At 41.3% G+C, this 23611-nt stretch overlaps 1 protein-coding gene across 2 annotated transcripts in view; it reads left to right on the top strand.

Moving 5' to 3' along the window:
* The window catches only part of abca4a (ATP-binding cassette, sub-family A (ABC1), member 4a), a 37313-nt gene that overhangs the window by 11940 nt on the left and 1762 nt on the right, over nucleotides 1-23611 (top strand). The window contains exons 10-50 of one of the 2 annotated variants that reach the window (XM_030398902.1): nucleotides 771-910; nucleotides 3550-3666; nucleotides 4486-4683; nucleotides 6632-6837; nucleotides 6923-7099; nucleotides 7253-7475; nucleotides 8514-8735; nucleotides 9023-9227; nucleotides 9305-9382; nucleotides 9542-9742; nucleotides 10547-10724; nucleotides 10859-10990; nucleotides 11124-11263; nucleotides 11438-11575; nucleotides 12565-12743; nucleotides 13052-13154; nucleotides 13707-13912; nucleotides 14349-14403; nucleotides 14574-14654; nucleotides 15926-16101; nucleotides 16260-16384; nucleotides 16537-16635; nucleotides 16749-16938; nucleotides 17145-17239; nucleotides 17439-17471; nucleotides 17612-17717; nucleotides 17830-17904; nucleotides 18066-18235; nucleotides 18384-18561; nucleotides 18724-18839; nucleotides 20197-20344; nucleotides 20435-20558; nucleotides 20939-21068; nucleotides 21239-21356; nucleotides 21439-21501; nucleotides 21590-21696; nucleotides 21811-21952; nucleotides 22411-22545; nucleotides 22657-22760; nucleotides 22855-22947; nucleotides 23061-23310. In XM_030398902.1, coding sequence (XP_030254762.1) covers nucleotides 771-910; nucleotides 3550-3666; nucleotides 4486-4683; nucleotides 6632-6837; nucleotides 6923-7099; nucleotides 7253-7475; nucleotides 8514-8735; nucleotides 9023-9227; nucleotides 9305-9382; nucleotides 9542-9742; nucleotides 10547-10724; nucleotides 10859-10990; nucleotides 11124-11263; nucleotides 11438-11575; nucleotides 12565-12743; nucleotides 13052-13154; nucleotides 13707-13912; nucleotides 14349-14403; nucleotides 14574-14654; nucleotides 15926-16101; nucleotides 16260-16384; nucleotides 16537-16635; nucleotides 16749-16938; nucleotides 17145-17239; nucleotides 17439-17471; nucleotides 17612-17717; nucleotides 17830-17904; nucleotides 18066-18235; nucleotides 18384-18561; nucleotides 18724-18839; nucleotides 20197-20344; nucleotides 20435-20558; nucleotides 20939-21068; nucleotides 21239-21356; nucleotides 21439-21501; nucleotides 21590-21696; nucleotides 21811-21952; nucleotides 22411-22545; nucleotides 22657-22760; nucleotides 22855-22947; nucleotides 23061-23310 — 5756 coding nt within the window. The remainder of the gene's footprint in view (nucleotides 1-770; nucleotides 911-3549; nucleotides 3667-4485; nucleotides 4684-6631; nucleotides 6838-6922; nucleotides 7100-7252; nucleotides 7476-8513; nucleotides 8736-9022; nucleotides 9228-9304; nucleotides 9383-9541; nucleotides 9743-10546; nucleotides 10725-10858; nucleotides 10991-11123; nucleotides 11264-11437; nucleotides 11576-12564; nucleotides 12744-13051; nucleotides 13155-13706; nucleotides 13913-14348; nucleotides 14404-14573; nucleotides 14655-15925; nucleotides 16102-16259; nucleotides 16385-16536; nucleotides 16636-16748; nucleotides 16939-17144; nucleotides 17240-17438; nucleotides 17472-17611; nucleotides 17718-17829; nucleotides 17905-18065; nucleotides 18236-18383; nucleotides 18562-18723; nucleotides 18840-20196; nucleotides 20345-20434; nucleotides 20559-20938; nucleotides 21069-21238; nucleotides 21357-21438; nucleotides 21502-21589; nucleotides 21697-21810; nucleotides 21953-22410; nucleotides 22546-22656; nucleotides 22761-22854; nucleotides 22948-23060; nucleotides 23311-23611) is intronic. The other variant, XM_030398903.1, reaches the window with a different exon arrangement.

The raw sequence follows: 23611 nt of genomic DNA on the forward strand, positions 1-23611 counted from the left end.
ACTTAGAGGAGACAATTTGGCACAAACATTTTTTTAAAACGTCTTCACCATATGCAATTTTTCGGCAATGTAATGCGAGTATAGATATGAAGTCAGAATAGATCAATTCGACAGAAAAAACGTGCATAACAGTGTATCAATAATGCAGTGCGTAGGAGTTGAAATTGCGAAAAACACTCTGAATAAAATGCACATGGTTGGGCGCACAAGTAACAGTCATCATGCATACTTTAAGTATTCTTACAGTAAAGAAACGAAGACTTTCACAAGAATTCATGATTCATTCTAAGCACAAGACCACAGGTTATTCAGTCCAAGAAAAGTTAGCTACACATTTTTTTAAATAATCGCAGCAGCCTGATTAACTGTACATCAAACCAAACACAATGTCCCAGAGTAAATAGGGAGGAGACATTGGAGTCAATTTAATGCATTACAGTCTAATTTCACAGAATTCGCTGATGACATCTGTTATCTAATGAACAATAACAGTTTTCCTTCACATATTATAGGCTGTCGCTAAACCTTATCATAGTGTACTGTACAGATGGGGCTGTGGGTTTTTGTCATAATTCTGCACCAGCAGAAGCCAGTGTCAACTGCAGGTGCTGATAAAGTGCAAAAGGTTCTCATTTTCAAGTTAACATTTCTCTGTGAGAGCTATTTTTCAGAATATAGTCAGTATATGTGGGTAAACACAGATACAATTTATCCATTGTCCATATTCCTTTCAATAAAATGTATTAATGACACATTGTCCATCTCCTCAGGTCCTTTCTGCAACGACATGATGAAAGAACTGGAATCCAACCCTGCCACCAGGATCGTGTGGAACTCTGTCAAGCCAATGCTGATGGGACAGATCCTCTACGCCCCGGACTCACCGGCTGTCAGGCAGATCATACGAAATGTAAGCAGCATTGGCAGCTTGGTGGATGTATTTATCCAAAGCAGCGTGGTCTATTTCACTAGTTTCTATTGGACAAGATGACAAAAGGCTACTCAACAAACAAAGACAAAAGTGGCATCAAGAGAAACACAAAGACGGAGAGAGAATGAAACATATATAAAAATACATTAAGATTTCCCAGATTACCACCTTTAGATGCTTTCTGTTACTCCATGACATCCATATCTTTTATTTTCTTTGTAAGCGAGCAAGCCTCCATTGAACAATGCTTTTAACCTCAATAGGGGATCAACTTTCCTCATGTCATGTCCAGCCCTTTGTATCTAGATGTAGATACGTGTCGGTCAAAGCCCTTCAGGGGGGCAGCAGTCATGGATGGCTTGCTCGCAATGGAAGAACACAAGCCCATCGGCTGTGGTGACTACCACACAGTCCACTGGCGCCATGGCTTTTTCAGTGTTATGTAAGCAGTAAGAGTCGGTCCTTAAAGACGTGTGGTCGCACACAAAGAGACACACACACACTCGTGTTTCCTCTCTTTCCTGACCTTCAGTGCCCTCTTTGTTTACCTCTTCCCTCAGATTGGGATCTTAATTGCACCAAAATAGAAATGACTGAGGGGTTAATCCATTACTTTACGAGAGCAAAAACATCCAACTTCCTTTTAACTCCGTCATGCATCAGTTTGTTTCAGGAGGAACACCATGCATTCAAACATATGTTGTCACGCTTCATGCGCTACAATATATACATAATAAATACACTTTCATAGAGGCATCAAAATTGGTATGTCTTCATAGTTTATGACAATACATTTAAAACCAGGATAAAGTATGCAGGGCATTAGCAAACTTTTGCACTCAAAAATGTCAGTTTCCAAACATTCTATAACGTTAAGAAACAATTTAAAAGGTCTATATTTAAACCCTTTGCATATGCTGCTTAACAAGAACAGCTGAATGAATGGTAGACATCTTACATAATCGGCGGAAAGGATTTTGCCCAGGAAGTTGAGCCAAGGCACTGGCATTCATTTATAGGTTTAATCACAGATTATCTATTGCTAATACTGCATTGGCCTTGTATTAATTAACAGCAGAGTAGCCTTGGCTTTACCAGATGTCAAGCTTTGCTGATAGGCAGCATATTCAAGTCTTTTTTTTTTTGTTCTGTTTTAGCAAGCTACTTGATTTGTTTGTTACCCTCTTGCGTGGAGGCAAAGATGCATCCGAGTTGTATAACTCAGGGCATAATAAATAACAGATAATACATGTGGAACTAATGCAGCATTCCAGTCAGTGTCAGAGTTAAGTTTCCTTGTTGAAATTTCCAACTGCCTCCCTGATCTTGGTGCACAACCTCAAAAGTTAACAAAACGTCTCTTTGGGGAGTGCACACACACGAGTGAACCTTCAGCACTGAAGCTTCCTTGCATGTAGTGTATGAATCAAGAGACGATTTAGAACAACACATTGGGTTAACATTTTATTTTACAGCTCATTTATACTGGGAAACATCTGAATATTCCATTCACTTGCCTAATACAAATGCTTATTTCACAAATACATCCTACGCCCTCCCCATGGGTGCTGCCATTGTTGTGTGACGTCAGACAACTGCTCCCTCATAAAGTCAGGAATAGTTAAGTAGGAAGTAAGAAATTCAACTTTGTGTCGCGTTTTTTCGAGTAGGAGTTTGAAAATGTTCACGTTCCGAGTTGTCTGGAACACAGCAGTAGCTTGCTACAGGAACGCACTCTAATGCAACATATATAGGTATATATTAACTGAGGCACAAAATACCCAACATATCCACCAACTACGAGAACCCATCGACTACCCCCTTGAAGAAATCACCTCAAGGAATCCCCCAGTCCTCCTCCTGCTTCTGCCTGCTGTTTTAAACTGCCCCGGGGAATGAGGAAGCACTCACTTGTGGGAACCTGACTGGGATTCACTGGGCAGGCTGAATGCATTCGGCCAGTTGTCACCAATGGCCTCCATTGTCACCCTGGCTCCATTGTCCCCATTGTCACCCAAAATCAGACACACACAAGAGGAAGGCGTTTAATTGGGTGTACTCTTGAGCGCTTTCATCCCCCACTGCACATGACTGAATACTGAAATAGCCGGCCTTTGGTATTTGCCACACAAAGCACTGTACCCACACACATCCAAGGCTTCGACGATAAGCGTGCAGTAAATATTTGACGATTTGGCACAGAGCGCATTTGTCGCACAGTTGCCGGTTATCTGAGCGGGCCGCGGGAATTCTTTGTGTGAGAATGTGTGTGTTGTCTTTGCAAAGCCTGTTTTCGCAGAGAGTTTAATGTGGGAATGGTATGTAGCAGGAGATTAGGAGGATGTGTGTGTTTGAGTTTCTCCATGTTGTGTACACATGCGCACGTGTATACATGTGTGCATTTGAAGTTTTCCCCACGATGATTTCTTTCATACACAGCTGCAAAATGTTTGTATTTCCATGTGTTTTCTATATTTTTGAGTACCGTGCACAACATTTGTGAGAATAGTTGTGTGTGCATGTTTGTTTTTAATAATACCTTGCTGCCCTTCCAATCTTGGCCCACAAACCATTTACACACATACACACGCACACACACATTTCCCTCTCTCCTGTAGGCAAACACTACATTTGAGGAGCTGGAGAGGCTGAGGACGATGGGGAAGGCCTGGGAAGAAGTGGCACCTCAGATCTGGGCTTTTTTCCAAGATGGGGTCCAAGTCAAGATGATCCGGGTAGGATAATAATATAGTGTGACTGAATAATTAGGTCTGAACAGGACACCATTAGTAAAGAGGACACGTATGATGTTACTTTATCCAATCATGGGCCCATGGTAGAAACTGTTTAAACACGCAGGTATATGTTGGAAGAATCATTGAACAAAATAAAAGATTGAATGCAAGATCACTGCATTTAAATCACTTTAAACTACATTAGCTGACTTAACTTCAATTGTGGTTTAAGTTACATCCACGCACCAGCCCTACTGTACCTTACACAGCAGATATGATCAGTATCTACCTCTGTGTCACCATTTAGCTGACATCCAATGCCAAACAATTGTTCCTTTGAATGAAATGACTAATGATGTTGTTGTTATTTCATCCTCTTTTCCTCGCTGTTTTGCTTTTTGTCGAGGCCTCGGGAGTTCACGAAGTTTCCTGCTTGAATATAGAGCCTTATCTTTCAAAAATATGCCATCTCTTTCCCTTTTCCACCCACCCCCCCTCTGCCCTTCTTGTTGTATCTTTTCTGCCTATGAACACCATCCATTTTTTAAAATGTTTTGTCCTTGTATGCTTGCATATCCCTAACATTCTAATCTTTCTCATTATGTCACATTTGCCAACAATTTGTGTTAGAATTTTTCAGTGGAAGGCAAATTTGATGACATTGTTAATGCTAGATTAAGTTGCATATACATTTCTGTTTCCTTTTTCCTCCGGATTTACTGAAATTGTAGCTCAGCTGGTGACTTAGCAAGGTCTCTCTTAGAGAATGGAAAATATCAATGTTAATAAAGCTTATTCCCTCATTTCCTTTTGTTCCAGGACACCATTCGCAATCCATCAGTGATGGATTTTATTGACAGAACTCTAGAGGAGACGCCGTTCACCTCCAAACACATCCTCAATTTCCTGCACAACGGCCCACCGGAGGACCGTCCAGCCGACATGCCTGATTTCGACTGGCGAGACATCTTTAACCTCACTGACCGGGTCATTCGGATGCTCAACCAGTATGGGGACGTAAGTGGGCTTTACTAAAAGACTTTTATCTTTTTTAGCATCCCCTTCATTTTGTACTGGGGGAAATTACCTGCCTCTCAAATACCACTGACTGGATTTTGAGAGACATGCAGAATTATACCGACTATTCAAAGAGGTCTCCACATTTCCAGATGAAAACAAAGTGTCAGGAATGATTTGGACTCTGAGAGAAAGAATGTGGACTGTTTTTCCACATTTCACTTCACCTGAGAGATCAAGTTCTAGGACAGGCCTTTTCAAGAAATAATCCAATTAAGCACAGGTCTTGACACTTGATTTTCAAAACCCTGGTTGCCTAACCACTATGTGCCAAAACCTTTCTTGATGTGATGTGAGCGTTTAGCTGCCTTTGGGCTCTGCAATTTGTCCCCCCGTCCAGAGACATGGCAATCTACCCAGGTGGGCGAGAGCCAGAGCAGCAGACTAGCTGTCGAGTCTCTTTTGTTTACTGCTGATGGAGTGGGGGGTACGAAAAAATAACATCACAAACCTTCTCTTGTGTGGACCCTCCACATTTAGTGGACCGATGCATTTGAAACAAAGTTGAAATCAGGTCTTTCCCCGCGGAGGCTAATCAGGATGAGAGGCCTATCGCACTGGGGGGTGACACGGGGGGCACCTGGGGGCATGGCTGGGTGGATGGTTGGTGCTCTTTGTTTTTGTCCAAGTTGAAGCTTACAGCACTTGAGTGTGACAAGGAGAGTGGGAACGATTGAGGCCGATTAGATACAGCTGTCACTCCCTCCACCATCCTTTATCAAGCAGCAACAATGACCGTGGGCTTGATGGCTGGTTGGCTGCACGTTGGTGGCATGCATGCATATCAACCCACACAGTGGGGCTGCTGTGTTAGTAGGGGAATGTAAATCAAGGGATGGTCTTTAAGAGTTGAATCATTTGTTGGGTATGTTTAGTGTACATTGTGTCTGTAAATGTATGCAACATATGTGTGTGTGTTTTGGACGCATGTGCATGTTTGGGGTGCAAATTGCGTGTATGTGTGTTTGGGGTTCAGAGGGGGGAATCTTTGCATGGGAGCTCAGCAGTAAATAGTTTTGGAGTGTTTCGTTTTGGATGAATGCCCTCCTTTGCATTAGCTTACAGTGAATAGCAACATCAGACGCGCTTTGAAGGGAAGAGACAACTGCTACTGTGGTGTCACCGTGTGTAGAGTGTGCATCATAGTGTCTCGAGCCAACTCCGATCTTTTTACCTTTTCAGTCATACTGGCAGCACAGCCATAAGGATCGCAATGTCACTCTGTGGGTCCACCACTTTTGTCCAGATTGAAATTATTATGTGGTATGCCTTGACATTGTGTGCAAACATTCACAGCCCCCAGAGGATAAATTCATGACGATCCTTTGGCTTTTTCTCTAGCGCCACCTGGAGGTCAAAATATTACTTCTCCAGTGAAATAACAATTTTTACATGTATGGACACTTGTATGGACAACCATTTTCCCTAGCGCCACCATACAGTTTACTTTTTAAGCACTGCTATACCTCAGAACAGTCTCACAGACACGTTGGTTTAGGAAGTTTTGATTAACAAAACTAGGTTTCACCTATTTTTACAGCAAAGAATTGAAAAAACAGTTGGCCACTGTGGATATTTTGGAGCCTTTTATTGAACAAGTTTCATGTCAGTTCACACTTAATATTGCTCATATCTGAATGAAGTATTTCAAGTTATGCAGGCAATGACTTAGAAGGAAACAGATTTTTGTGGTCATCTTCTAAAGTAAAACCAAATAGTCTTCAAACAGACAGCACTCACGTTCAGTAAGTGATTCTAGGGGATGCACGGGAATGAGACATCTGTCTTACATATTGCACCTTTGAAATACAGTTTGGCTGGGGGGCTTCCCTGGTACTGTAGTTTAACACCTGTCCAATTATTTGCCGGTCTCTCCTTTCCCTTCCAGTGTGTGGTCCTGGATAAGTTTGTGCCTCTGCCTGACGAGGACACCGTCACTTATCGGGCCTTGGACCTGTTGGAGGACAGCAAGTTCTGGGCAGGCCTTGTCTTTGTGAATGTCTTCCCTTGGTCCACCAAAGTCCCGCCTCATGTTCAGTTCAAGATACGCATGGATATTGATTCAGTTGAGCGTACCAACAAGGTCAAAGACAGGTTAGAACCTAAGCTGATTGGAAATTATGGATTAAGTATAAGAATGATACACTTAAAGACTAATAATTATGCGTGTATTTCTCAGGTATTGGGACCCTGGCCCCAGAGCGGATCCTATGGATGACTTTCGCTATGTTTGGGGTGGCTTTGCTTACCTCCAAGACATGATAGAGCACGGGATCATCAAGACTCACACTGGAAAGGAGTGGCCACTAGGTGTTTACCTACAGCAGATGCCCTACCCTTGTTATGTGGATGATCTGTGAGTGGAAATCATTTTGCAATACACTACTTAGTTGAAAACCTTTTTTGGTAGTAATCCTGATACATTGTGACAATCACTCAATATTTGGTTCTAGGCTTCAATAATGGGTCCTCTCTCCATCTTGTTTTCCCTTTCCCCTTCACTGTCCAGCTTCATGCTGACATTGAACCGGTGTTTCCCCATCTTCATGGTCCTGGCCTGGGTCTACTCTGTGTCCATGATAGTTAAGAGTATTGTCCTGGAGAAGGAATTACGCCTGAAGGAGACCCTAAAGGCCATGGGGGTCACCAACGGCGTCATCTGGTCCACCTGGTTTATTGACAGCTTCCTCATGATGGGCACCAGCACCGCTCTCCTCACCGCCATTATCATGGTGAGGAAAGACTTACCAAAGAGTTTCCTCATTCCTGTGCTATCTGATTTATCTCCCGCAAATACTTAATGTTAGGGCAGAAGATGAATGTATGACCTGTGGTTTGAAAGCTGATGACACACAGTCTACAGTACTGTTTATAATGCCTTTCACTTTGTAGCTGGCATTAGAACAATCCACCTATTTTACAGACATATCAATTATAGCTGTGAATCCAATGATTCGTTTTAATGATTTATTCAGTGTGTCTCTGATGTTAATGTTGGTATATCCCCCAGTTTTACTGTGAATCATTAGCAGATCTTTTTTTATCCTTGAGTGATAATATTGTACTGGCTCACTGATACTATTCTTATAAATCATTAATGAAACAAGTGTGAATACCATGACATCATGGGAATTATGTCAGAGACTTTGCAGGAATGGGATTGTCAATTATTACCAGAGTACCCTTGAGAACATTAACAAGTCCTGTCTTGTAGTCAGACAGTGCATCAGCTGACATATTATAGTAAGATGGGCTGTTGTGACCTCTAGTGGATGATATGTGAAAGGCCATGAATTAGACCAAGATAATCAAACTAATGTTTATATTGCATGTAATGCAATTGAACTTAAAGCTCCCTTTAAATTTAGTTTAACATCCAGATGAGATGTGTCTACATCTTTCAAAAAGGCTGGGAGGAAGACACTGTGAATTATTTTGATTTAACTGTAAACACACAGTTTCCTTTACTTGAATATTCCACTCAGTTTAAGCGTCATGTTTAACTAATGCAGATAGAAAATAAACTGCAAATGTTACATTAAAATAGAGTGTGAAAAAATGGCTTTTCTAACTTTAATGCAAAATATTAATCTTTATAAGAATCAAACCAGTGTATCCAATGCAACTTGATCCTTGATCAGTTTTTGGTCTTCACTTTCTCTGCCAAATTATTTAGAAAGCATATATATAAAGACACAGTTTTCTCATGTATGTTGGTCTTCCAATTGAAAAATTAATCCCGTGTGTTTCTGTCCATCTCTGGCCTACAGGGAGGAAGGGTGTTGAACTACAGCAATCCTGTCCTCCTCTTCCTCTTTTTGCTCACCTTCACTATGGCCACCATCATGCAGTGCTTCCTCCTCAGCGTCTTCTTCAACCATGCCAACCTTGCAGCCGCCTGCTGCGGCATTGTTTACTTCACCCTTTACCTCCCGCACATCTTCTGCTTTGCCTGGCAGGAGCACATGACCAAGGACCTGAAGATCCTGGTGGTAGGTGTCGCAGCTCAGCGTCTCCTTCTGTCTATAATGAAAACATGCAACCATATGTACAGTGATTATTTAACTTCAGCTACGGCAATAGATGTACCTCCCCAGAATCATCAATACACAGTTCTTCCTATGTATATTATTAGATATATGAACTGAATTTGATTGATTTACCAACGATGTTTAAAACACAGTTAATTGTTGCTCCTTATTTAGATTGATTAGAACAGTAAATAAATTAAGCTTTGAATATCAACGGTAGACAAACAATGACTTTATCCTCCTCTCAGAGCCTACTGTCCCAAGTTGCATTTGGCTTTGGGACTGAGTATCTGTCACGGTACGAAGAGCAGGGCCTAGGCCTGCAGTGGGACAACATCCAGACCAGCCCTCTGGAGGGGGACGAGTTCTCCTTTCTCACCTCCATCTGTATGATGGGCCTGGACTCTATACTGTACGGTGTGCTGGCCTGGTACCTGGACAATGTCTTTCCTGGTCAGTGCATTAAAAAGAAAGGAAGGTTTGCTGTTTGATGTATTTATCGTAGCTCATCATATATTTGTTCATTACAGGACAGTATGGAATTGGGCGACCATTTTACTTCCCATTCCTGCCCTGTTATTGGCTCAACAGTGTGGCCCCAGCTTCAAGTAAGCTTACTAACTTACCATTTCCCTATTAGACCACTGCCAATAAGAAAAGATTTATGCTAAGACTGATAAATAAAGAGGTCTGTTAGGAGTTATTGTTATCCAGCGACAAAATGTACCAGTCTCAACCCTAAGTCCTTAAGTTCTTTTTCTCCAAAGGCGAGCAGTTCGATAAGAAAGGCTTTGATAACCTGGCAAACAAAGACCAAGGAGAACAGCAGAAAAAAGAAGAGGAGGAAAACCAAGACCAGGAGAAACCCAAAAGTCAGGAGGGGTCAGCCTCATGTGAGCACCAGGATCAGCGTGAGAGGCTGGAGCAGGAGAGCCCAGCGGAGGCAGAGGAGAACCAGGAGAAAGATGGTATAATATTCATAGTCATTTGTGTGAAATCCATCAGATTGTGAGGGCGCGCAGAGCTTTACGCAGACAGGCCCAATTTGTTAAATCCATATCCAAAGCTGTGCAGAGCTATTACAAGAGCCTCTATTCTACCCCAGGGTTTAAAGGAAACAGCACACTTCTAGTATAATTATACTATTATACACACACATTAACTGGTGCTTTTGATTAACTAACCAACAACTCTGCTTCATTCTGAAATCCGGCGAACAATTTATGGCACAATCCCACATATAATTAACAACGGATCTCGTTAATATTGCTGGTGTAATATTTATGAATGCAAACACTTGATCTCCATTCAGGATTGAGGCCAGTCTCTCCGTTTGCTCTCACTTTCTCTCTCTGCCAATCAAATTCTTTGTGTGGGAACTCTTTGCCCTTGTGGGTGTGTTTGCACTTGTCGGCATCTGTGAACACACATGCTGCTAGCTGCTCGGTTTCATGCTTAGTTAATAAGTAATTTTAACGGTTTTCTTTATGCTGTATGACATTCCAATCCCCTGATCTCATATGTTGCGTGCCTCTTTTGTTCACACTTGGGAAATGAAATAACACATACATACTCTCTGACAAGAGGTATATTATAATATATACTATATTTTATGTGATTGTCACTTTTTACAATTTGCTCAGTCTTTTGCTTTGTTTACTTGATAGATGTGCCCATCTCAGTAGATTTCTTTTTACCTTTTTAAATTCTCATCCCTTGTCCAAACAAAAAAGTAATATACAATGTACGTGGTTGTTTTTTTCTGAATGTAGGTCAACCATTCTTTGAAGCAGAGCCAGTCGACCTGGTGAAGGGTGTCTGTATCCAGGACCTGTTCAAGGTATTCGGCAGTAGCCTCAGACCGGCTGTGGATGGCCTTAGCATCAGCTTTTATGAGAGCCAGATTACTGCCTTTCTGGGTCACAACGGGGCTGGGAAGACCACCACCATGTATGTCACACAGATGTCATATATCCATGCATACTCATACAACACAACCATATGCATATATAGTTGTAAAAAAAAAAATTGTCAAACATTGCGGCCACTAATTAGTCTCCCTTTCCTGTGTTTCTTTCTCCCAGGTCCATCTTGACCGGTATGTTCCCTCCCACCTCAGGGACAGCCACCATCTACGGCAAGGACATCCGCACAGACATGGACAGCATCCGCCTGTCCCTGGGAATGTGCCCTCAACACAACATCCTCTTTCAGCAGTATGTAAATCTCTATATCATGAACAAGTAGTTTACCGCATTAGTCATCACCATACAATGCGACAAACAAACACAAACCTTGCTTGAATTTTTTGTTTATTTTTTTGCATCCCATTCCATCTCTTGTTCTCAGTATGACTGTGGCGGAGCATATCCTCTTCTACTCGCTGTTGAAAGGCCGTCCAATTGCGGAGGCCGAGGAGGAGGTGGAGAACATGCTGCAGGATATGGGTCTTCCCCACAAGCGAGCCGAACTGACCCAGAACCTCTCAGGTCTGTCTGTGATGCGTCTTCATCACAAAAAAAGGATGGATGTGTTTTATTTGTATGGATTATTGTTTTGATAGATAGACCATAGGTACAGTAGTAAGTAGGTGTATGCAGATGTCTATTAATGCTCACTGTGATGCAAACCAGTACTCAGTGTATCATGATGTTCTGATCCAGGGGGCATGCAGAGGAAGTTGTCAGTTGCCTTGGCGTTTGTTGGCGGGGCTAAGGTGGTGATCCTGGATGAGCCCACTTCAGGGGTAGACCCGTACTCCAGACGCTCCATTTGGGACCTGCTGCTCAAATATCGTACAGGTAACACTGACCCCTGCTGGCTAGAAGAGGGAATAGAGGGTTTTTGCATCAGCCTCTTAGATAGACAGATTTTTATAAAGATTTCTTCTATTATCAACAGACGAATAATGGTTTTAGTTGCTCCATTTTTGCCACATTTGACTGTTTTATAAAATGCTTGTTACAGTCTTATATTATGCTCTAATTATAAAAGTCATGCACCTAAATGCCTTAAATTGTATTATGACCACTGATGTGGACACCATTCATTTGTTAAAAAATAAGTAGCAGTTCAAAATGACAATCTATAATTTAAATGATGTTTATTGATTCCTTATTTTATGTTATCTGAATTTATTGTATTGTTTCAATGCAATGTTGTATTTGTAATAACTGCCAGTCATGTGTCGTCAGTTAGAGTTTCTGGATGCAGGGAAATGTTTCAAACGTACAATATTAAAAAATGTGTTTCATTATTGCTGTGAGACATTACTTCAGCCTTGCTGATAACACAACAGTAGTGTATCTTGTCGTGCTATATTATATGACATGTAGACGGTGAACAGCCATGACCAGTTTGTCAGGCCACAAATAATTCAGTCTCTGTCCTGCACAAAACATTGCATCATTGATGCTGCTAGTGACGCAAGGTCTGTAAGTTTCCCCCCTCTGATGAATTTAAAATTTAAATTTAAAAACTTTCTGAGCTAAAGCTGTAATGTGTACAACAATGGAATATCTCTGTCTTAAATGCCAAAGGACAGATGCTTTGAGTTTAACAATCGCAATTGTGTCATATATTCTTGGGCCCTAAGAATTTATGATGCCGCATTAAGGCCATCTGTACTGAAATACTTATATTGAACATAAATGTTTTCACAGCACAACAGTATTTTTAGATCCTCTCTGAGCTAAGAGAGAATGTTTGTCCTTAATCATCCATCCTTCTTTCATACAGTATGTCTCTATTTATCCATTCTTCATTGTCCTTCTGTGTCCCACGGTTGCAGGGCGCACTGTGATCATGTCCACCCACCACATGGACGAGGCCGACCTGCTGAGTGACAGGGTGGCCATCATCTCTCAGGGACGCCTGTACTGCTGTGGTTCCCCCATCTTCCTCAAAAACTGTTTTGGCGCTGGCTTCTACCTCACTCTCGTACGACGAATGAAACATGACACGCCAAAGGTATTCTTATGAAGATGGATCCTTGTGTCTGTTTGTGTCGATTAGGCTCTTGACAGTACAAAGTTGTAGTTTTAAAAGTTTTAAAGAAGATTTATCCAAGTAGCAGAGTGAACACATGGGACAACATTTCATTTATTAGTCGAAGATATTCAACATCAGACTAATAAAATGGTTTTGCCTTTACGAGGCCCTTTCTGATTTGAATGTAAATGAGTCCTGCGAGAATAAGATGGAGCAAAAATGTATGAGAGAAATTAAAAAAGAAAATAAAATTAATTTATGTTTTCTAATAACACTGTGTCTTGCAGGCCGGCTGTGACTGTACAGAGGACTGCTCCTGTACATGTTCAAAGTGTTCAAAGTTTAAAGTGGACCAGGGGGAGAGCCAGACCCCAGACAGACAGATGGATGGTAAGGTCACCATCAGTTCCATTAGTGTCGTGTGAATTTCAGAGGCTGATGTCATGCTGTGTTCATTGTTGACCTCCTCTATTCAACTTCCTAATGAAATGGAGGATAATCTCCTTGTCATGTTGATGAATAGCACTTTTAAACTGGATTGTGGTCGGTCTACATACACACCTAGAAACACCCTGTACTTACTGTACTCATTGTACTATGTAAACCCTTTTAAAGGTCAATGGATGCACAGTTTTTTTCCAGCTGTGCTGTAATTGCATGTGTTTGTCTCTATCCCCTGTTGTTAAAATTACCTCCAAATCAGTGCAACATTAAAGTGATGTTTACATTAATGCTCAAAAAATCATAATCTTGTGCTATGATATGGTATGTAATTAAGAAATGTGCCATCCTGCATTAAGACTAATGTACTAATTCTCTTTTTATATTAACACATTGTATATTCACTTATACGTACTACAAGGGACTTTTGTCTGGTTATGAAACAGTATCAGTAAACAGTAAACAGTAGTAGTAAAGCCATCCTTTACCACTCATATCCAGGTAACTTGGAGAACATCACGGCCCTGGTCCATCATCACGTGCCGCAGGCTCGTCTCATTGAGGCTATTGGCCAGGAGCTGACCTTCCTGTTGCCCAACCGCAACTTCCAGCCCAGGGCCTATGCTAGCCTCTTCAGAGAGCTGGAGGAAACCCTGGTGGACATCGGCCTAAGCAGCTTTGGTGTGTCTGACACATCGCTGGAGGAGGTAATTGGATAAAATATTTTTTTTTTTAAAGAAAAGAAATGGTAGCAGTTAGAGTTATGATAGCACTGCTTGTATTTAACAACCACATGTTGTGATTTATTAGGAAAATCAAAAAAGTAATTTCTGTTTACAAATTACATTGTTGTCCCAGGCCTAGAAGAAATGAGACAATAGATCAAACTGACAATGAGCTCCCTAACAAGAATGATTATTAGTTATGGAAGTACATATGATATTTTCATTTTCAGTGCTAAACAGCAATTTTTGTCCTTTTTTTTCAGCCAGTACACAAGAAAACAAGCGTAGTTTTATTGAGGCAATCTGTCACTGCCTGACTTTCACCTTCACAGTGATTAGGCTCTGATTCATATGGCTTTGTAATCAAGAGCATCTGTTATCTTGGGTTCTGACAATGAAATATGTTATTTCCTTGTAGATCTTCCTAAAGGTTACTGCTGATGGGAATGCAACCAACAGGAAATGTATACAAGGTAAAAAAAAAAAAATACAAGTTTTTGTGGCACTTTCCTTTCACTTCTTTTTCTCATCCTTTTGTTGTGTGACCGAATGCATCGTTCACTGTCTTGTAGCTGTCTGTTCTTTGTCTAACCCCTCACCATGTGAACCACATCCTTTGTATCCCATTCTCTGACACCCTCAGAGAAGAAATCATTGCAACAGATCTCTCGCACTAGTCTCTGTGGATTCAACAGAGTGGCAGTTGATATGGAACCCGCAAAAGGTGACATTAGCTTTCAGCTTACAGCTCTGGACAAATGCTGCTGTTGTGGGGGAAAAAAAACCATCTCAGATTCTGTAATTTAAGAGGCTTTACAGTCAGTTCTGTGTTGTAAGATGAAACGTATTCAACTTGGAAAAAGAACATGTGACGTTTAACTGAGAAATAGTTAGATGCTTTGAGAAATGCCCTGGCTTGACTGAAAACAGTCTTTATGCTAAGATTAACAGCTAGCTTGGCTTTGTCCAAAGGGAACAAAACCTGCCTCAAACACTTACAAAGTGCACTAATTTACACGTGATATCTAGCCTCACGATGAGAACAGAACTCCAGGGAGTTGCTGTTCCTGACCAAAAAATGGTCTGGCACAGAAAGACTCACATAAACTTTCAGAGCTGCTGATAGGCGTTTTCTTACATGTTATGGTTACCTTTGGCAAGAGCCAGGCTAGCTGTTTTATTGGATTTCCAGTCATAGAACTAAGCTAAGCTAGCCGGCTGCTGGCAGTGGCTACATATTTACCTAATGGAAACAAAGTCGTACCAAACCTTTCATACAAGCGCATTTCCGCAAACGTCAATTTAAACATTCCTTAAAGGTGCAATATGTAAGAATGTTAGTCACAAACACAACTGTATTTTCTGGTGTCAAACTGCGTTCCGCCCTGGTTCTGCTGTGTTCAACAGGAGGCTGTTGAGCTCAGTTCTGTTGCCTGTTAGCCAGTATCCTATTCTGGTGCCCATTCTGGCACCACCCCTGCCTACATTAACCAACACTCCTCTGGTGCTCCGAGCTCCCTGTCCTGGCTGAGTGAGCTGAAGACTGCTAGCTGCAAGGCTAACTATCTAATGGCGGCTACAGATAACAGTTATTCGGTTGAAATGTTGCCCAGTATTCATTTGGAATATGAATTTGTGAGGTGGACAGCTCTTACATATTGGAACTTTAATCTATCCCTTAAAACAAATATTCTGCAAAGTTTTTTTCCCCAACAGCAGTGTAAGGCAGATGGCCATTTTAACCAATAGCGCATGACCATCAGATGTATCAAAAAAATGGATTTCAATCTAGAAATTCCACTGGCACACTGCACATGGTTTGATGCTGAATTACATCCCTAAGGCTAGAAGAGTGCTGCTGGATATGCTTAATGATCACTGGTCACAGAACACTGAACATGCTGGGCTTGCTGGCTGGCCTCTTAATCTAGTATTTACACTTAAAAGTTACTGCAAGTCACACTGTGCGTGTTTGACTGGGGCTCTTTATTCCAGAGACAGATGGAGCTTTGCACACCAATGGCCAGGGCCTGTGTGATGTCCCAGAAGGCAGCACCGGCCGGGGTTCCTACCAGGTCAGAGGCCTGTGTCTGACCATCAAACAGTTCTTCGCTCTGTTGATCAAGAGGCTGCATCACGCGACACGCTCCTACAAAGACTTCTTCGCCCAGGTAACCATCAATCAAACTGTAATCCACTGCAACGCTGTCAGTTATCAAACTAACATTTGATTTTTTTAAGCGTTGCCATATGTTTAGCTGTAGGAGATCTGAAAGAAGTAGAATTTTGTTGGGTGTTTTATTCTCAATTATGTCTCTGTCTTTGGTAGATTGTGCTGCCCGCCAGTTTTGTTTTCCTGGCACTGACATTCACTCTGATCGTTCCACCTTTTGGAGAGTATCCAAGTTTGACTCTCAGTCCCTGGATGTATGGCAGACAGTACACCTTCTTCAGGTGGGCGTAATGGGCTCTGTGTCACCTACCATCATGAGGAGACTAACTGGTCTTATACCAATACTTCTAATTGGATTTAACTAAAATAGCTAAATAGTCATAATGATGTGTATTTCATATTTTTTATATATTTTTTCTATTTTCCATTGCAGTAATGAGCGTCCCATGGACGCTCAGATGAGATACTTTGGTGAAGTGTTGTTGGACAACCCTGGCTTTGGGACTCGCTGCATGGTGGATGAACCACTAGAGTGAGTCGCCTTCACAGATTTGGATCTTTTAAAACAAACAAACAAAAAATCTTCCCTGACTGTCTTCTGGGCTGTTTTATTTGACTACATGGGTTTATTTCTTCTGATGGTAGAGATTTCCCATGTAACAACATCACTACAGAGTGGGAGATGCCCCTGGTTAACCCTGCCCTCATAGAAATGCTGGACAGCTCAGAATGGAACTCCCTCAGACCGTCTCCAGAATGTCAGTGCAGCACGCCCAAGAAACTCACCATGCTTCCTGTGTGCCCTGAGGGTGCTGGAGGGCTGCCACCTCCACAGGTTGGTGGTTGGGTTACAGATAGTGAAAATGTGCACACAGACACACACAAAATCCACCCTCTTATGCATACTGCTAAATGGCTTCAACCCACTCTTATATACCATATCAGTGGTACTTGTTTGACTGAAGCAGCACACATTTGGTGGTCCACTACTGCTGTTTATGGCCTTATTTATTATACATTGTGTGTAATTTTTTTAATCAGAGGATCCAGTCAACAGGAGATGTTCTCATGGACCTAACAGGCAGGAACATCTCTGACTACCTGGTGAAAACGTACCCCATCCTCATCAGAACAAGGTATACGATCCTGAAACTGAGAAGAAATGTTAATTTATCATTGGTCTCTCAATTAACTATATTTCAAACTATGTCCAGTACTGAGAATGTAAAAGTAAACACTGTTAATTTTAGATAAGATATTAAAAAGTTCTGACCGTATTGGTGGTGTTTATTTATTATTTATTATTTATTATTTAAACTTTTAATCTCTTTTCAGCTTGAAGAGCAAATACTGGGTGAATGAACAAAGGTAATTAGTATCCAACTGCTTCAATGTCTGATTGTAGTTAAGTCCAACTATGTGGTGCAGTTTTCCCTCTTGAAGATTTAACGGTGCGGTTACAGTAAATGACTGCAGATGTCAGCAGGATTTTTCTCTGTGCTGTCCAGGTATGGAGGTATATCAGTGGGAGGGCAGCTTCCTGTTTTAGATGTACAGCCAAAGACCATCCAGAATGTAGCTGCACAGCTGGGACGACTGCTCAATGTTACTGGGGTATGGCTCTAAAACTCAAAACTATGTGTTTATTTTTGTGTCTATGCGTTGATTACTTTGCTCCTGAGTGATTTATTATTTTTCTAATGGCGCTTTGAATTTTCTGCTGCAGGGTAAACACTCGAAACAAACGCTGAAGGACATAGGGACGTTCCTCAGGTATATGGAGACTCAAAATAACGTTAAGGTCAGTTTCATAAAGCCTCACATTCGTCACTGTGATCAACTTGCCTCATAGTATAACACAATTATACATTTGTTACAAACCAAATAAACGCTGTTAGACATGGATGGCATGTCTTATTTTTTACGTATAAGACACCAATACTCTTTCACTCTCTTTCACAGGTATGGTACAACAATAAGGGCTGGCATGCAATGGTTTCTTTCATGAATGTGGCCAACAACGCCATCCTCCGTGCAAACCTGCCCAAAGGAGCTAACCTGCACGAATACGGAATCACTGCCATCAATCATCCACTGAATCTCACGAAGGAACAGCTGTCTGAGATCACTGTGTGAGTGACCTTTTTCTAGGTGTTTGCAAGAAAAAGAAGTAGAATTAGGGTGTTCTACCCATTCTGTAACATAACATTTACTGTTAAAATAACATAAAATAACATTTATGTTATTTTAGCTAACAATTTCCCTCTGTCCTTTCCGCAGCCTGACCACCTCAGTGGATGCAGTGGTGGCCATCTGTGTCATCTTTGCCATGTCCTTCGTTCCAGCCAGCTTTGTCCTCTATTTGATCCAGGAGAGGGTTACCCAGGCTAAACACCTGCAGTTTGTCAGTGGTGTCAGTCCATTGGTCTACTGGATGGCCAACTTTCTCTGGGACATGGTACAGTGACCATGTTACCTTATGAGATGTGTACCAAAGCCTTGGAAATGTTAATATTGTAAAAGAACAACCAGGGCAAAGATGTGTCAGTAGGTTTTCTTCTCTGTGCTCATGAAATATCTATAGACACTAGTACCTACTGTGTCTGTGCTGTTCCTCCAGGTGAATTACTCCATCAGTGCAGCCATGGTGGTGGAAATCTTCATCTTTTTCAATAAGAAGTGCTACACATCACCAACTAATCTCCAACCACTTATTGCCCTGCTTATGCTTTATGGGTAGGTTTTTGTCTTTTTGAAGCTCTAAGTGCATTTATCTAGAGAACCCTGCTCTACTATAACCGTAACTATTGACACTGCCATAACTTTAATGTCGTGCTAGTAGTTTCACAACTGTGTCCTGTACTAAACTAACACAATTATTGACTGAAATCAAATATAATAGTCATAGTTATGTTTTCATTAGTGTATAATCACAATGAACTCAGAGTGGTTTTCATTGTCTTAGAATGAGCCTTTTATATCTACAGAGGAAGCAGGACCTCTTCCACAGAGTCTGCCATAGCAGACAAACCAAACACTGGCTCTAGAGGGAGCCTTTCACATTTTTATGTTCCCCAAAGGCCACCGTAGGTTCTTGTACATCCTAAGAAGGTTTCAAAAGGAGGTGTGTTCAGTTGGTTTCAATCTGCAACCTCACTCTGAGATGCCACTGAATCTAAAACACGCATACTTTAAATGTCACCTTGTAAGTTCCAGCATTATCCTCTGTCAGCTTTACAGGGACTGTGTAATTGTTTTTGTAGAGAAACATTTTCTCTATCAAAAAGAGAATTTAAATCCTAATACTTGAATTGATTACACAATAACCTGCAGATTTTTAACAACAGGATGATACAGGAATTTATACCGCTAATAATTATACCGCTGTTTTTCATTCTGTGACCACAATGATCAGTTAACTTCTTACACACATTGGTGGATTTTCAAGTGCCTGCTGTGGCAGATCATTTCCTAGATCATCTAGCCTACATGTCACCACCAGATTGTTGTCATGCTCCTGTGGGTCGAATTTACTCCAGAGCTCATGCTAGCTGATAACAGACCCAGCTGAGTGCCTGTCACAGTCAAAATATCAACAGTCTAATCAATGTAATGGATAGATTTTCACAGTGCACATGCAAACTCAACAATTTATGCACACACACATACTGTATATTACAACTTCTGTATTCAGTGTTTTCACAAACTTAATACGTTTCATCTTTTACCTTTTGTATGCTGTCAGCAGCACAATGTAAGATGTTGTATAGAAATGGGGCTGCAAATCTTCAAGATTTAATTAAGATAGGGATGATTTACTGATGTTAACATTTTGCACCTTTGATAGGCTTTAAAATATACAGTTATTTTACAAAGAACTGGAGATTAATGCCTAGTACAAAATTAGACCCATTTCCATGTTTCAATTCGTTCAGCATCGCCACTTTATCAATAAGTTGGATTTAAAAGGCTGATCAGCAGGCAGAGCCCACAACTGGTTTGCATAATAGTACATCATTCGTGTCTGGCATTAGATTGCCACAATAATGGCACCTAAGTGACGCTGTTGTTGGTCTCTCTCCTTCTGTTGTAGGTGGTCTGTGACACCCATGATGTACCCCATGTCCTTTATATTCAGTGTCCCAAGCACAGCCTACGTCTCTTTATCATGTATCAACCTCTTCATCGGTATCAACAGCAGTGCCATCACCTTCATCCTGGACCTTTTTGAGGGCACCACAGTAAGACCACGGGGATTGGTGTTTGTAAATTTCATCTACAATGTGTCCTCTGTATCCCACTTATTTTGCGTGTGTTGGATTTCTGTTTAGGCTCTGTATAAGCTCAACCAGCTGTTAAAGACCGTGCTGCTCATCTTCCCCCATTACTGCCTGGGCAGAGGCCTCATAGACATGGCCATGAACCAGGCAGTGACTGACATCTACGCTCGATTTGGTAATACAAGGCACACGCATACGTACATACATACAAGACATATGCATAATAGTCCCAAAAGAAACAAAAAACATGGGCAGAGTTGTAAAAAATGACTGTTGGGGCTTGTTCAGGCCTGTGAGAGCTGACCAATCAAAGCTGAATGGGCTTTTAAGGGACGGGCACTTAACAGCAAATTCAGGGAGAGGGTGAAAAGAAGTGCTGCAGCAATGAACAGTATAAGAATAATAATGTGTTTTTTGATCATTAAAGCATGTGAACATATTCTAATTGAAAATAAAAATAAAAACGTGAACCTAAAACAATATGCATAATATATAATATATATAAAAGTGTAAAAATATGACTGACGGTTGTGTAACATTTATGTGCGTCTTCAGGTGAGGACTACAATCTGGACCCCTACAGCTGGGACTTTATTGGGAAGAACCTATTCTGCATGGCTGTTGAGGGATTCGTCTATTTCATTCTTAACATTCTCTTCCAGTATCGCGTCTTCCTAAATCACTGGTAAGTGCAGTAGAGTTTGAATTACGAAACCATCTTTGCCAGATGTACTTTAGTGTTTGCTCTTTCAAAATTAAAATGTGTGTCATAAAATGCAGGGATGCTGTAACACAATCTAAAATGTGCTGTGACTAGGAGCTGATTTGATGAGCAGTTCATTTTTCCATTGGCAGGATACCAGATTGCCCAAAGCCGATTTTGGATGAAGATCTCGATGTGGCAGAGGAAAGAGAACGAATTTATATGAGTGAAAAAACAAAGGACATTTTACGTGTACGAGACCTGTCCAAGGTGAGACTTTTTTTTTCTTTTCAAGCTATGATCAATCCTGGACAATTTTTGTCTTCATTGTGTTCTCATCTTGCCCTGCCAGACGTACACAGGAACAATCATCCCTGCAGTGGACCGAATCTGTGTTGGAGTATCACCGGGAGAGGTTTGTATGATGCACTCTACTCCACAGAAGGAACATTCTGGTGACTTTACTCCTCATCTCTCATGGTTTATCTCATGATCCTCTGCAGTGCTTTGGTCTCCTGGGAGTAAATGGAGCAGGGAAGACCACAACGTTTAAGATGTTGACTGGAGACATTGACGTTACCTCTGGAGAGGCCTCAGTCGCTGGTCATTGGTTTGTAGTATATTGTTTTTTTTCTAACTGGCTGTAACCAATATGGAATTTGATCTGGCTTGTGTATTATAAATCCTATTGCTCACCAGAAATGTTTTTCCCCTAAATCTTTAGTATTTTGACCAACATCCTGGAGGTCCACCAAAACATGGGATACTGCCCACAGTTTGATGCCATAGATGAACTGCTGACAGGAAGAGAACATTTACACCTCTATGCCCGCCTCCGTGGAGTTCCAGAGGCTGAGATAAGCAGGGTAAGATGCAGCCTTAGCCAAGAAATTAATCATTTTAAAGAGGGTTAGCAACACTGTAAAATGATTAAGATAAGTAAATCATTAACCTCTTTCACACTGGACAAAAAACCCACTAACACCCACTAAATCTGGCTCCTGTCTTCAGTGGGAAAGAACTAACAGTGAAAATCATAAAGATTAATGAAAGGTGATATAATAATTTTTTACCAAATGCAAGCTTGTTAGAACAGAGAACAGAGATATCAGCATATCAGCTAGACAAGGAAATGGCAAAGTTGACCATAAATGGTCATCATGTACTACTCACGTTCAGAGAAGTTCAGTTAGAGACCCTATCTATTTTAAATCTACAATATGTGCTATTGTCATTTGGATACATTCTGTGTCAAGGATACAGCTTTACTTTACTGAGGTCAGACAGAATTGTAGCCTGAGACACTTATTGTCCTCGTCCTCAGGTTGCAGAGTGGGCCATCCAGAAGCTGGGTCTCTCAGAGGATGCAGGCCGAAGTGCAGGGACCTACAGTGGAGGTAACAAGAGGAAACTCTCCACAGCCATTGCCATGATAGGCTGCCCTGCGCTGGTGCTGCTGGTGAGGCCAACACTAATGACAGTGCTAGGTTTTAATTAGAGGTTGCAGTTATATGAGCATGGTTTGGTGTTTCTGTCTGTATGTTAATGTGTTACGAATACTGTATACCAGGATGAGCCAACTACAGGCATGGACCCTCTCTCCAGACGCTTCCTGTGGAACTCCATCATGAGTGTTATTCAGGACAGACGAGCTGTGGTCCTCACCTCACACAGGTACTACCTGCTGTGGGTGTTTGACTGTGTGTCTATATTGGGTTCATTTTTCTATGCACAGATTTTGATTCTTTCTTTCTTTCTTTCTTTCCAGTATGGAGGAATGCGAGGCGCTGTGTACCCGCTTAGCAATTATGGTTAATGGATCATTTAAGTGTCTGGGAACCATTCAGCATCTCAAATACAAGTTAGTCATTTTACTTAATCTCCGTCAAAATTATGTTAAATTCATATAACAGTATATACAAAATCCAATTAAAGTTCTGCTCAATTGCTCATCGTCTAACAATGTGAACACAGGTTTGGTGATGGTTACGTGGTGACCATGAAGATCAGGGCAGCTAAGCCCGGTTGTGCCCCTGACTTGAACCCTGCCGAAGCGTTCATGGAGAGCACCTTCCCCGGCTGCATCCAGAGAGAGAAACACCACAACACTCTGCAGTACAAGATATCCTCCTCTTCGTTGGCTAGGATCTTTCAAATGGTCCTGGCTAACAAAGACAAGCTCAACATAGAGGACTACTCAGTGTCACAGACCACTCTTGATCAGGTAAATGAGCATAAGAAAACACAACATAATGTATTATGAAAATGGAATTGAATGTTTTTCTTTTGGGAGGATCAGATGGCTTGGTTGAAAGCCAATAAATTAAGTCATTCATTAATTAAGTCATCAACTTTTTATTTTTAGCCATGCTAGCGGCATGGTTCTAGGGATGAACTCACAGAATCAATTGTAATCACTTTGACAGCCCCCTCACTTTTCATTCAATGCCAACATCAGGTCAAGGTCAGGCTGACATTCCCATCAGCCTCTGTTGTACCTTGTGTTCAGTGTTAATTAGCAAATG

Source organism: Sparus aurata, chromosome 19 (genome assembly GCF_900880675.1).
Source record: "Sparus aurata chromosome 19, fSpaAur1.1, whole genome shotgun sequence".
Classification (NCBI taxonomy): domain Eukaryota; kingdom Metazoa; phylum Chordata; class Actinopteri; order Spariformes; family Sparidae; genus Sparus; species Sparus aurata.